Source organism: Falco peregrinus, chromosome 1 (assembly GCF_023634155.1).
Source record: "Falco peregrinus isolate bFalPer1 chromosome 1, bFalPer1.pri, whole genome shotgun sequence".
Classification (NCBI taxonomy): domain Eukaryota; kingdom Metazoa; phylum Chordata; class Aves; order Falconiformes; family Falconidae; genus Falco; species Falco peregrinus.
The window spans coordinates 80,104,855-80,119,839 of record NC_073721.1 but is presented as its reverse complement, the minus strand read 5'-3'; the positions used below and the strand labels follow the sequence as shown (position 1 = coordinate 80,119,839).

Genomic DNA, 14,985 nt, shown 5'->3' with positions numbered 1-14,985 from the left:
GGAAGGCTTAGGAGAGTTTTTAACCATCCACAAACTCTCTGTCAATTGAATTCAGACTGCTGTTGTAGTCTTCAGACATCCAGATGGTCCAGAGCCCCATATTCCTTCATCCGGAGAAGGGGTGGGGGAGCTTCATTTCCCTTGCAAGGCCAGGGCAGCCTCTTCAATAATTAGCTCTGCAAGGCTCCTTCCTCACTTTTATTAAGGGTGAGATTTTCCAAGGACTTTGCTATCTGAAAGAAAAAAACGGAGAATTTCCCAAGGACATCTGCACCCATTAGATTTCTCTGTGACTGTTTATGTATTTACAGGTCTGGCATTACGTGAAGAAGAGCTAGTCCCCATTAGGCTCAATGCAGCTATCATTGGGCATTGCCAACCATCTCGTGGGTGATGGGATCCCCCCTAACAATGAATATGGCAGGTGATGAACACTGTTCAAGGTGAGAGGAGCTGGAATGCCCAGAACCTGGTCAGAGCAGCCTGTAGGACAGGACTTCCCAACCTCTTTGCCCTTAACAGAACCATCAAGCAACTGTCCTGCTAGCCAATGTAGCAGCCAGCTAAGCGCAGGGTCAGAATCACAGATCTCCATAGTACAGTGGAAGATAATTTTCTGACATTAAATACGATAATATTCTATTTTTGTACAGGGTCTGTTAAACAATTCCTCCGGTGCTGAAAACTAGCAAGATTAGTCAACTGTTTGATGAGACATTTGTGTCCACTGCTGTGGAACTAGCTAATTTCTTGTTTAATCTGATATCATATTTAGCTGCTATGAAGTATTGTTTGTGTAGGTTAAAGCAATGCTACTCACTTGTTACAGGTTAGAGAATGCCTGCACTCTGACTTGGCTGATCTGGGGTGAAAGGTCTGGTGAGCTCTGAGAAAAGAGATCGTGGATTTAAATCTGGTGTTTTCCCAGTGAAAACCGAACAAAAAAATCTTATCGTCTTGGTGTCTCTGGCAGCATTTTGTTGGACAGTTACTCAAAAAGGCTGTTTAAATAGCTAAATTGAAAAATACTATGGTGAGGAGAAAAGATTTCAGTTGGATTTGAAACGAAACACGTTCTCTTTTCCTCAATGAAATGACCCTTTCCCACTGCCAAGTGCGCGCAGGCTTGAATGAAACATTTAATTTGTGAGTATTTTTTCCCTCTCTTAAAAACAATTACATCGAGCTCACTTTTGAAGCAAGGTACTGCTCCAAAATGAAAATCTGACGTCTTGTTTGTGAAACGCTGGCACAAAATGTCTCACCCTTTCTGAAAAATCAGTTTCTGCCTCTGCCACCCCTTAACCCTTTCTCCCCTCCCATTTGCTTTTGACTGAAACTACTTCATTCAAATTCAATCCTTTGCTCAGATGTTTAGATCACCCTGAAACTGCATTTTTTAGAGAGTAAACTGAGACATTTCACTCCTTCCTACTGAGCGCATACTGGTGCTCTGCAGGGTGCAGTTATAGCTCTTACTTCCCTCTAGATATTGATGTTGCTGGGACTTTGATGGGGAAGTGAAAACTGGCTGCCTTATTGATGAAACCTTGATTGGCATGTAGAAATTCCCAACCAAACAGGGGGTTTAACTAAGAGAGAAGGGAAGAAATCAGTAGATGATGGGATTTTTCCAGCTACTGGCACTGCATTACAAACAATGGAGAGTGTGCGTGGAGGACGCTGCCCGTTTGGCAGCTGAAAGGGTTCTTTAAATCAGCGAGGGACTGAAGTAACTTGCTCCAAATTGGTTTTGTTTCTGTTTAGTTGAGCGAGGCAGTTCAACTTATGTCTGAATATACAATCATATTAGCAACAGTGTAAATTATGTGTGTGCGGGGAAGTCACACCTCTTGCATTTACAGTGTGTTTGCCCTGACTATCAACCATTTACCCACCATGTGCAGAATTTCTTTACGTGAATGATCCATGGTTACCTCATGTAACAACAGTGAAGTCACTGCCTATGCAATGGCATGGTGTCTTCTGCGTAGTTAAGTTTATTTAATATTAAAATGATGACATTTAAATAATTTTCCTGGAGTTTGCCATTTGATTTGAAATTTCTTGAACTGTGCTGGCAGGAAATTAGTCTACAGTAATTCCTTAATCTTTCTAGAAAGAAGGTTTGTCCAGAGATTAGTAATACTCTGTCCTTCTCTTTCCTAATTCATCAACGTAAGCCCAGCCTACCCTGTTTTCAATCAACAATTGCTTCTATGGGATGGCTGTTTCGTGGCCCATGGGTGAAATCACCTCTGAAGTTCTCCCCACGGCCCTTGGTGCTTGAAAAGGACTGCAGCCGTGCAGAGGGCTTGTCTTGATGCTCTCCGAACTGACTGGGTGTACATGGCCTGTTTTCAGGGAAGAGCTGCCCACGTCGTGAAGCATTGCCTCCATCATACTCTCCCGCATAATCCCAGCAGAGAAGCCCTGGTCGGAGTGCCCCAGGGAAACGACGTGTCCCATCTACTGCCACTGCCAGCTCGGGTTAGACACACTTTGTCGGGTCAGCATGAAAATGCTGGAGCTGGTCTTTTCTAGCGCTACCTTGATAACATAGTGTGCTGGGCAGTGCTAGGCACCCCTGCAGGCGTGCTGCTGTCTGTCTGTCTGTCTGTGCTAGCAGGGCAGCTTAACTCTGGGAATACTGGGGAAGGACCAGGTATTTGGACGGCAGATGTGGGCTTGAGCAGGTAGCGGAGTCCTTGTTCAGGTTAAAGGGAGGGGAGGAGGGGCAGAGCTGATATCTTGTTTTATGGGGGGGTTTAACAAAAGTAACACTCTGGCAGAAGGCTATTCAGGCTGCCATTTCCCTAGCATTTTAAATACCACCCCACTCCTCTCATTATAGCTGGGGATTTTGGCTCTCCCAGGGGGGAGGAGATGTTCTAAATCGGCTGCCAGGGAGGTGGATTTAATGCACTAGGAAGAACTGGCTTCACCAAGTTAAAAAGCAAAACAAAACCCAGTCCTCCATTCCTATTTTTAGTGTTTATGACCAAGTATTTTTGCTTGGTTGCTCATTTTGAAAGGGTTTAGTGAGCCTGCCAGTTGATTGAAAGCTCTGTGGTGTGTGAGCTGGCCTGGCTGGGGAGCCTGCAGTGCATAGCGACGAGGTCCGAGCCATGCCGGAGGTTTTTTTCCACTGCAGTTTGTTGAAGGGTAACGAAAATGTCCCCCGGGCAAAGGGGATGTTGGCTTTCCAGGTTGTGGTGATTCATCTTGTCTGGATAAGCAGTCTTTCTCCCACTCCTGCACGTTCATCTCCATCTACCTCACCCCTGCTTCACTGTGCAACCAAATGCAAAACCTGCCCTGCGTTGCACAGGCGGTATTGCTGGGGGGGGGGGGCACTCAGTCAGCCGACCCCTGCGAGGTGTACCTGCTGGGCAGCATTAGCATTCAGTGCCCATTCTCCTGGCCAGTTTGCGCTCTATAAATGGGTTTATTCTTGTTATTAGGAGCTATGTCCCCGGCATATGGAGTCCGTGCGGTGCCTGCAGGCAGGTTTCCTTCCTGTTGGTGTTGGTAAGCAGCCCAAGTGCCTCCTGGCAATTAGCAGATCGTTACCCATAATGCGGCGCGCAGTGATGCAGCCTGGTGGGTTTTCTGGAGGTCACTCTGACCTAATTCACCCCCAGGAATTGTACAGTGCTGGCATGACTTACCAGTGCATTAACAAGCTGATGCTTCAGTACGAGGTTATTTGAGTGCTTCCACATTATTTTTCTCAGGCAAGAAATAGCCATTTTGTCTAGCAGCCAACAGTGGCTAACGGGGGCCGGTCTGGAACAGGAGGGAGCAGAGTGCTGGCTGGTTTTGACATGGGACATCGTGGGTGTGTGGCGTTTCCTTTGGCTCTAACGTTGCGGGCCACTTCTGATCCCCTGGGTTGCAAATGTGCAGAGCCCCGTTTGCCACCTTGCTTCTGCGTTATCACAGCATCTTTGCAGTGAACCAAGCAGCGTGTCAGGTGTGTGCCTGAATCCCTGGTGCACAGCCTCTGAGGGGAAGACAGAGGAGCAAAACTGTGCCCCAGATCTGCCCAGACCCCCAGGTGAGCAGATTTCAGCCTGTCCCAGGCAGTTTTTGAGGGGCAGGTGTGCCTGGCCAGAGGGGGACACCCACCCAGCAGCAGGCACCATGGCAGAGCTCCCTCTGGCAAACCTGAGCCCAGAGCAGAGGACCTGGCTGCAGCATCACTAGCCCAAACCAGGGTGTTCCCCCCGGGGTGGCGATATCTATACGCCACAATTAATTGTCACCGGTTTTTAGAGGCTTTTAAAATCTGTAACTTCTGGTTTTCATTTCTCCTTGCTAAGATATGTGTGGCTGGACTGTGCAAGCTGAGAAAGGGGGGTGACAAGGGAAAGGCACACACAAACCTATCACAGTAAAAATCACAGTTTTAAAACATTTCTCAAGTAGTTTTCCTGTAAGACTTATGGCATCTGCTACCAAGGGGGTGGTGTGTGGGGAGAAAGTGATTAGACTGACAAACCATTAGGATGCACAGAATAACTCGCTCCTGGCTTCTCTCTTTGCGTGCTCTGGAGATCACCCTTGAATCCCTCCCAGCTCCTCCTGCCACCCCGTGCCAGACAGAGTTACTCTGCCTTGTCTGCAGCTAATCTCTCTGGGTGCATGTGAGTCTGTGCGTGCACAGAGCCTTCATTTTGTTTATGCGTGTGAGCTGCCTTTGAGCCAAGCTTTACTCTCGATGTACCCTCGGTAGCCCAGGCTGGCTTGTCCTAGCTGATGCTCTCAATGCTTAAAAAGGTTTCAGAGGAAATTGTGTGGCGTTGTAGAGTCAAAACGGGGAGCAAGTTGAGCTGGTGGGTGGACTTTCCTCAGGCAACAAAATTTTCTGGGGAACGCCTTGAGATGAGCGGTGTTTCAGCAGGAGCTCGCTGCCCCCCTGCACCCTTTGGTGTTTGCACAGCTAAAGCAACAGCAGGGTAGTGCAGGAGACCGAGCTGCGTCACCTTCCACACCCCACCATTTTACATCTTCCTCAAGATCTCCAGCATTGCTTTCAAACACAGGTCTGTCCTGCTTTCAGTTCCCATTGACTCCAAGCATACCTGCCTCATTACGACTGGGCAGAACTACTATCTTTTGCACAGGGGTTTTATTTGTCCCATGGGCGAGCACTTGAAGTGGGCTGTCTTCTACCGGTGCTGAACATTTGAGCAATCGCTTGTAATTTATGTCTCTTTTCCCACTGGAACTGGCAGTACCGAGAAAAAAAACCACCACCTCCGGAGTGCAGCTGGCTGCCAGTCCCGGGTGCTAATGCAGCAGAGTGCCCCTTCCCTTTCTGCGGGCTCGGTTTAAGCTCGGTCCGTGCTGGCCAGAATGACTATAGGGCCAGGAAATGAAATAATAGGAACTGTAAGCTCTTCTACAGCTGAATGGTTTCAGAGCTCCATTAATTATTAAAGGTGTTAATTCTTCCACAATTACTGGCACATCGCGGCATATTAGATTAGAGGAAAGTTGGTCTCTGACCAAATCAGACTGACCAGCCCGTTCACTGAGACCCCCGAGTCCTTTCAGAGCCACCTCTGTAGCGGAGCTGGCAGTGCTGGAGCGCAGTGCCTTGCACACCGGGAGAAACAGCCAGGCTTTCTCATTTCCATCAGGATATGTAGAAATTCATGGGGGTAATATTTCCTCTCCTGTCTAATAGTAATAAAACCCAATGGTGCCTATGAGTGAGGCTTCCTCTTTTGTTGGTTTGTCTGTTTTCTTAAGAAGCTGGATTCAGCAGGGCTTTGTGCCAAGGGGGGCGAGACGGAGCTCTTCACCCGCAGCCTCTGACACCCAGCCCTGCCCTGGCCGCCAGGAAAGCTGTTATATTTGTCTATAATGAAATACTCCTGCTTCCCTGTATCACAGAGGTACTGCGGCAGGTGGTGCCTTGGATCCTCACCCACAAACATGGCTGAAGGCTTCTGTTTATGAGAAGCTCCATTTGAGCAGACAGGTGTACGTCCCTGCATTGTAACACCTTGACATTGCAAGATGGGAAGGGCCAGGAAAATGCCAAGAGCTCTCCATCCTCATCCCACAGCAACATTTGGTCTTTTTCTGAAAGGTGCAGCTCCTTGAGCCCTGGGATTCTGGCAGAGCCAAGCCTTTCAGTGTGCTTGGGTGGTTTGGGTTTTCAAGGGCCCTTTCTAATCCATCTGTTGTCGACGCTGCATGTCTGTAAGGGTGCCTTCTTAGACAAATAAGGGATAAATTTTTATATCATAAGCATAAAATCATATCCCTTATTAGAATTACAAGTTACTTTTCCCTTCTTTTGTATGAATAATGATAATAATACTGACTAATGATGATAGTAGTGACAGAAATCCTTATTCAGTCTTAGCAGGATGGTATTTTGCAGTTTCTTTGCATGTAAAACTTCCATTATTTGGATGGGGTTCCTGTGCCATAGATCATTATATCTGTAATATATATTTATAGTTGTTTAAAGTCCTCAATAGTTTATGGAATAAATTCTGATGTGATATAGCCAGGAGCCCTGTGGGTTCTCATTATGCTATTGATTAAAAAGCCCACCACTACACCATGAAGATAAGGGAAAGAATTGGAAACTGGGTGAAAATTCCTTTTACTTTGTATAAATAATTTCACATTTGTTTTAAAAAAGGAGTCTTTGCTTATTTTTTTCCCTCAAGATAATCTCTGCCTTTGTTTGAAAAAGGTTATTGATTGGATTGTTAACTTAAATAGTCTGTGGCGGGTGTGACAGAGCACATGGCTGCAATTAATCTTGCGATGCAGAATCCATTATTGAAAAAGCACTAATGAGCCATTCTAAGGCCTTCGCTGGTCACAGAGCGCCTGGGAGCAGCAGATTGCTCCTGCCCTGTAATGTCAGTTTTGGTCTTTAGTGTTACACAGCCAGTGTAAGCGGAAGAGATTTTTAGGTGTGTGTGGGGTTTTGGTTTGGGGTGGGGTTTTTTTTGGTATTTATGTTAAAGTTCTCCTTACTGCCAGCCTGCAATTGCACTGGGTACAGGAGACAAGAAATCGCCTCTGAGTGCGCTCACCCCCCGCCCCTCTGACCAGATGTCTGGTGGACATAGTGTACAATTAAAGCCAGTGGCATGTGAAACACGGGTGTCGCTATAAAATATGGCCTCAGTCATAGGGTTCAGATCCAGAGGAGAGTTTCGACGAAGATGAGGGAGCTTTCAGACCTGATCTATACTTTAAATTATTGCTTTAAGACAAAGGGATGAGCTGTTGAAACCTTGCTGCAAGTTTTATTATCTATGTTGTTTATAGCTATTGCGGCATAGCAGAAGTTTAGGTAGAGAATAGTTATGGTAGATTAGAAACTGTCAATGTTAACATATCACCTTCTCCTTCAACAGAACTGCTCCCGGGGTGTATTTTAGAGGTCTGTCTATTGACTTTGGTGACACCATAAATATCTGTTACTTCTTCCCCCTGTTAGATCTGCGGAGCTGATACAGACATGTGACAGTGATCCAGGGTTTGCCAGGGCTGAGCCACCACCTGAATTATTAACTGAGTCCCAGCTGCAGACTTTGCTGCACACCTTAACCACAGCAAATGCTGTTTATTACAAGATTAGCAAAGTAAGACTGTTTCTTCATCTTGACCACATAGGTGGTGAAATTAATGAGCAAGATAGACTTTCAGCTCTCTGGCTTGTGCACTACTACAGTGCCTGTAACTTGAACCACATTTTGGACTACTCTTTGTGTAAACTGTGAGTGGAACTGGCCTATTTTTATTTTTATTTTTTAGGGAATTTGAATCTACCTATAGCAGCCTGCCATGTGCAGCTACAGGGCTTTGTCTTCAGGTATTCTGCCACAGAGGGAATGCCAAGAAGTGCTGTGATACGGAGCAGGGATAGCGTTCACTAACACCGCTCCAGGAAGTCCTGGACGTGTGAATTTTCTCATAGGTCATGAAAAACACTGGGTTTTGAAACAAAGTAGTGGGAAAATAGAGCAATTGCGAAGAAGGAGAGCAGGGAGGGCAGGAAAAAGAATTTTAATGTTTTGAGTATCTACTGACATGCTTGCTGTATGCTACAGTGCCTCATCACGCTGCTGGCATAAGTAAAAATAGTCTTTCCGACGACATTAGGTTGGGGTCACGGTACCACAAGGCACGTTGTTTAATGTGAAAGAGGATCTGACTTAGAGGCTGAAGAAACATGTGCATGAGATATTCTTTTTCCCTTAGACATGCCGTGAGCCCTGGGCTAACAGAGAGCAATCTGCGGCTATGCAGACATGGCTGTGGGCATTTATTAGAACCTTTTGTAGTCACAGCATTCGGAGAGAGAGCCCAGTGGAGTGACTGGTATGCTTTTGCAAAATATTTCTGCATTGCTACTAAAAAGAAGCCACTGCGGCCCTCACTATTAATATTAATATTTTCTAAGCAATCATCAGCCCGCAAGAGCCCATTTCTTTTAGGCTTGTGGTGGGTGTGGTTCTTAAGAAGGGCTCTGCAAAATAGGATGGATCACTTCAAGGATGAGGTACCATCAATATGAGGTGCAGCACAGAAGACCTGCAGAGGTGGTTTTGAGGCAAATCAGGAACGAGACAGTCAAGACTGATAGCTGGAAGAGAGCAGGAATGGCTGTGAAGGGACAGAGATAAAGTAGTGAACAGAATCTGACCTTCATGTTGCTTGAGAGAGGGAGAGTCTTTAGCTGGAGTCTCCGCAATGAGCAATGTGTGTACACAGGCAAGTGAGCACGTGAATACATGTATGCATTTAGCTGTGATTTATTTCTGTAAGTTTGATTCCATTCTTTCTGTTTCTTTTCAAATGTGACTGAAGCTATTTAACTCTCTGATTAACTCACCTCCCTGTATGAGTTGTTTTCTGTGATATATTCCAGTACTGTACAACCTTCCTGGAAGACAACTTTCTGCTCTTGGGATGAATTCCTCCCTGATGTGTAGTGTGGCACATTTGTTCTATTTACTGGTGTTGGAATGAGGTTCTGCATTTGCTGTAAATCAGACCTGGAGGAACATTTCAGTGTCATGTCAGGTTCTGCTAGTTTGGTACTATCAGAAATTATCTGAGGTCCTCTCAGCATGAAAAGGTATTATGTCACATCTCCTTCTGCACAGTTGCAGTTTCAAGGTCCCCAGAACTCTAGTTTGGACTTGGTCCACTGTAAATATCAGTAAAATCTGACTCTTTTTTTGTGTGCTGACATTTCAAGGGCTCCAAAACCCAGTGGTTTTAGATCATCTGAGCTCATCAGTACTGCCAAAACATTTATTTATTCAAAGGCTTAAGAGTGATATGAGCAATGTCATTGATCCCTCCTTCCTTAAATATCTCCTTTATTTTTTATTAGATTTCCTTAATAACTTATGTACACACATTCACATTTCTTTGCTGGACAGGCTTAGTTTATGCATCACACCCATGCAAATATAACTGGAGGTATCATGGACACATAAAGGAAATATATTCCCTACAGCATTATTGTCTTACTCAGCAATTCTCGGCAACCGTTTGCTTCACTAGCTAGAAAATACAGAAGCTACTTGTAGGGTGCTGATGGGTGATGTGATGACACAGCAAAACACCACTGATCGGTCTGGTAGTGGAGATAGTACACCTATGCCCACATCTGCTGTAGCTGTGCCTTTTTTTCTGATTGGAGAAGCAGCCGTTCTTTCTCTACTCTTAAAAAGACACTTAGTCTGGTGGAGGTGCAGGTGGAAGTGGAAAAGATTTTTTCCTACCCATTGGCTGTATGCTATGAACCGCAGACAGGCTAGAAGTGAAAAGCCCCACGCACCTGATGGTGTAATTTTCTAGAAGTAGTATGCGGTACTGCTGGATGTGCATACCTGTATTTCTAGTTTTTCTATAGATGAGCAATTGGCGATCCCTGTCCCATGCCCCTGCTCCTGACTATGTGCAGTGTTATCGCTTGCATGCGTCAGAGAGAGATGCTAAATACGGGGCTTTCCAAGAAGGCAAGCAATACTTACTGCAGGTGACTTAGGGACTGCCTCAGCCTCATACGGGTGGTTTGGGAGGACAGTACTTTATTTCAGCAGTATATTTTTCTTGTTTTGTTTTGCAGAAGGAACACTGATCCTACCTTTGGTTTGTTTGTTTGTTTGTATTTTCCCCTCCAGAAAGCCCATTGCTGACCCTGCTACTGTGATACCGCTGTTTTGCAAAGCTGGAGTCGACACGCATGTAGGGGTGGGGGTTGTAACTCTGGCGATTTGTCCTTCCCAATTAGATGTGACTGTTCTGCTAGCTTTCCCTTCTTTATTCCTTTGATTTAGTTCATTGTGGGAGTTGGCTTGGGGTTTTTTCATTTTGGTTTCTTGTTTTGATCCTGGAAGGTTAGCTGTGCAATTTGGTTTCTTCTGTGCCAACCAACTTGAGTGGCAGAGCTCTTAAAAAAATTAAAAGCTGTATCCCTTCATCCTGTTATGCGTCTTCTCTGTACGCTACTGCTTCCATTTAAGCAAAGTTTACAGAATTGCTCCACCCATTTGGAAATCAGGAAGGGAAGCTCTGAAATGGAGAATAACCTTGTTTCTACTAGTTCCTTCAGTCCGGTCTGAACAACTCTTAACTGAAACTGTACTCCAATTTCTATTAAGATGGGTGGGCTCTCTCTGAAATTGGGTTTGTTTCTGATTTCATCCTTTCTCTTGTTTTCTTTCCAAAAAAAGCCCCAAAAAACCAAACCCAAAGCCAAACCATTTTTAAGAGCTCTGAATAAAACTGCTTTGCCGATGGGGAATGGGTGGGGACGACTCTGATTTTCTCTTGTGCCCGGCAGCGAAAGGGTTAATGCCTGCTTTCCTCTTTGGTATCTGTTAGCTGCAGCCCATGTTGTGATCAGTCCATGTCCATGTGCGTTTTGTTCCCAAATTCAATACCAGTTAATTCACAAGCAAAAAGTGAGCCTTAACAATGACAGTTGTTTCCGATCTTCCTCAGGACACCCGACCTGCCTGCAGTTCACCACAAACATGACTGAGGCTGTTAAAACCTATCAGTGGCAGTGCATTGAGTGCAAATCCTGCAGCCTTTGTGGGACCTCTGAGAACGATGTGAGTTCATTTACCTTTTCCTGCACATAAGCATTACTGCAAGCTACTGTCATGCCCACCCTCGAGAAGCATGTGGCAATGGTGTGGGTCATGGCTTTACTGCTGCTTCCATACGTCTCCAAGGAAGAGCCGCTCCTGAGAGTAGAGAGGAACTTCTCCCCAGTGCCCCCATTAAGCTGTCAGTCTCTGCTGAAATTACCACGGGCATCATGTAGGGCCTCTTGAGATGGCAATACTTGTGGTTTGTATGCTTATTCAACAGAGATAAGCTGGAGGCAGTAAACTCACGTTGCAGGGAGCTGCAAGAGAGTAGTATTTTCAATATGATAGTCAGCAGTAAATGTGAATGGGTGATAGCCTGAGAGATGACAGGTGTGTTTCTTCTGTCCCTAATTTTGCTTACTTTCTCGGTATGATTTTTAAATCTTAATTACAAGACTTGGGAAACATGGCAGCGTTTGAACTGGGATGGCTAGGTCTCTCTAGCTAGGTAGTCACCTGATCACCTATTCCAGTGATTTCCAAATTGCGATCCAGAGCCTGCAGCAGGGCAGTGTCCTCTCTGGGGGTTTTCAGTTAAAATCTGATGCTAAAGGTCCTTGGCAGTCTGTGAGAAACCTGGAGAATCGACAGTGGCTGGAGAACTTTCGAGGTGATTAGATGACACCATTCCCTATAGCAGAATAAATTTGAAGCCTGAGATTTTGTTTAGCTTTGGCAGTAAATAAGGAAATCTGAAAACAGGAAGCTCTTCTGTGTTAGGAATCACAGGATACTTCAGAGCAGCTTTTTCCCCCCAAGATATATGAAAGAGCTGCAGACCACATGGTGGGATCATGTAATTTCCATCTGTTTCACAGAGCGTTTACTCAGCTGAGTTTTGGAGAACTACCTAAGTCCAGGCTTTTGATAAGAAAGGTTTCCCCTGAAGGGCTGAGATCCAGCATGTGGTGACATTGGAGCCCGGCAAAGCCTGTCCTCGTCTCTCAGTATGCCATATCCCTGGCCTAACAGCTTTTACTCCTGCATCGTAAGGCCACCTTGGGGAGGAAGTCCTCCACCTCCCAGGGAGATTTTCCAGTTTGAAACTGAACTGCCTTTATGCTGGGACGGGCTCTCTTATAGCCTCTCAGAAATATGGTGGTTGAGTGTGGATGCACAAATGTGATGCCTCTAGCCTTTTACATCCGCAGCAGTCTCTTGGTCTCTGTGTTCCTAGCTGAGCAGTGCTGGTTACCATGCTTATGTTTTCATCTTGGCAAGAGACTAATTTACACCATTTTCTCTCTTCTCCTCTCTTTCTCTCCCTGTTTCCCTACTGTCTCTGCAACAACCCTGCCTCAGGACCAGCTGCTCTTCTGTGATGACTGTGACCGTGGCTATCACATGTATTGCTTGAATCCACCAGTCTTTGAGCCCCCAGAAGGTAACATATGTTGGAAGTCTGCTTTGACAATCACAAAGTCCTTGTGGAGAAGGGAAGAATTTCAGAAAGGTGGCCTGGGCCATGCAGGGTTAAGGAAGCAGTAGCAAAGCAGAGGCAGGTACCACTGGAAAGAAAGAAAATTAATAGATGTGGAGGTGTAGCGTGATCTGAGCTGCCCTGTTCAACCTTGCCTGGTCTCTACTTCCTCTTCCAGAACATGGCTCTTTTGCAGGTCATGGGTGCCTTTGGATGTCCCAGATGGCACTGAATAGCTCAGTTTAGTCAGCTGAGCTGAGCTCCTGTGAACTGTGACTTTGGACTTCCTAAGAAGTCAACGTCCCAGAGACAAAGCCTCAGACAGAGAGGTTCTCTCTGGAACAGCTGAGAGTCTGTTGTCAGGAGACTGGAGTAAGAGGAACAGCCTTCCTTGTTCTCTGGGCTATCTGTGCCTAGGGAGGGTGAGAGTTTACAGTCTGTATTACGTTTGGTATGTAGTTATGTCCTCTGCAGGGGATTCAATCTGACTATGCTACAACTGGTTGTAGTTTGTCACTTGGTTGTGGAGAAGAGGAACTAGTCCCTTAATGTTATTGATTCTTTGACTAAAATCTGCAGAGAGCAGTAGAATTGGAGGAAACATGCAAGTGTGAATGACTGCAGTTTACATGAGGGGTGAGACAAGAATAATTACAAATCAATCACGCATTCAGGAGCTAAATGCTTATAACTTTGAGAAAGAATAAAATAAATCAGGAGGGGAAATTTTTGAAATGCAGCTAATAATTAGCTAAAGGTTTCTGTTTGACTAGGAAGTGGTATACTGAAAATAGGAAAATATAAAATACCTAGCGGCAATGCACATCCCAGCTGTGTTGTAACTTGTGTAGAAAGCCTACAGCCCTAACACCAAGGGCAGCAGAGCCTGCTTCAGAAAAATACAGGCAATTCCAATGTTAGGAATGTTTGTTATCCTGTTCAAGCTTATCTTGACATAAACTCTGAGTGCCTGGATTTGATGTCATTCCTATAAGAAGGATTTCTCCATTTGCAGGGAGCTGGAGTTGTCATTTGTGCCGGGAGCTGCTCAGAGAGAGAGCATCAGCTTTTGGCTTCCAGGCCTGAGGAGCTCCAGCAGTCAAGAAACATTTTGCTCCCGGTGTTGCCATACCAGCACACAAGTCCCATCCAGCACACAAGTCCCATCCAGAACACAAAGACACAACCCAGATCAAAACGAACGGACACTCAAATACAGGAAGAGGTATCTGTGGTATTCACTGTCACTAAGGTCATACCTCCTGGGCTCTACTACAAGGATCATGTACTTTCCCGATGTCCGGATGAAATCTCTTCACTGCTATGCATGGTTGCTGCTTGCTGTTACGGGCTCACCTGCATTATAGAAGGGGGAAGGTTGTTATATTGACATGGAGAAGTCAATTTTGTGTGGCCTTGTGCTTTCTGTTTAGTCTTCTCTTTAAAGAAGAAGTAGTAAGGTATCTCCCAAGGAATTATTGGTGAGTACTTTGGCTGGGAGCAGCACCAGTTGTTTCTCTTCACAGGCTTGACTGGAAATCTCCTTACTGCAACCACTCTGTATTCATAGGGGGACTCTGAGAGTTGCATTAGTTCAGTACTTCCCAGGTCATGAACAATGTATTGTCACTGAGAGAAGCACTGATCAAAAATTTTTGGGTTGACACTTTCTCCCTTGGATCAAATGCTTTGATTTGGCAGATCTTTAGACATCTGGTTTTCATATCTCTGAAGGAGGAACAGTACCAGTATGTACATGCACAGATGCTTAGAAAAGCCTGGCTATCGTCTTTGGTATTTCAGGATATCCAGGCACACTGTCCCACTGCAATGCCAGCATACAGTCCAGACTCATCATTTTATTTTTATTCAGAAAATTGTGAATGGTTATGTATGTAACTGACTTGCTGTTTAGCTCAGAAAATTGAAAAAAACAAGAACATCACCTTAACTTGATCACAGAAAGTAGAATTGTCAGTTTTCTCAGCAATCTAAAGTAAGCTGCAAAAAGGAACAACTTTGGCTTAGGTCAAATGAAGCACTTCTGATTATTTTTTTTTAATTTCTAAACTAAAATGTTCTGCAACTTAAAGTTGCATTGTATTCTGGGAATTACCTAATCAGGACTTTCAGCATTTCCAGAGTGTTACTGTTTTTTATCAAAGTAATCATCAAGATCTAGCTGAATTTTCAAATATCTTTGCCCCAAATTCTCTATAACTGCATTTTTGGCAACTGTAATAATTTGTCAGAAAACCTTTCCCAGCTCTAAAAAAGGAAATAATTTACTGAGCCTAACATGAAAAGAAAGATTTTCATAATGATTTAAAAATTTAAATAGAAACACTTGTAATTTATTTAAACAAACCTCTACGTGTGAACATTAGGCAAGAGTATCAATTGAAA

General features: G+C 44.9%; 1 protein-coding gene across 3 annotated transcripts in view; it reads left to right on the top strand.

Moving 5' to 3' along the window:
* DPF3 (double PHD fingers 3) overlaps positions 1–14,447 on the top strand; it is a 189,752-nt gene extending 175,305 nt beyond the window's left edge. For all 3 annotated transcript variants that reach the window (XM_055799885.1, XM_005243744.4, XM_055799868.1), the window contains 3 exons: positions 11,005–11,117; positions 12,462–12,543; positions 13,595–14,447. In XM_055799885.1, the coding sequence (XP_055655860.1) occupies positions 11,005–11,117; positions 12,462–12,543; positions 13,595–13,665 (266 nt within the window). In that variant the 3' untranslated portion in view covers positions 13,666–14,447. The remainder of the gene's footprint in view (positions 1–11,004; positions 11,118–12,461; positions 12,544–13,594) is intronic.
* The last annotated feature ends 538 nt before the right edge of the window (positions 14,448–14,985 follow it).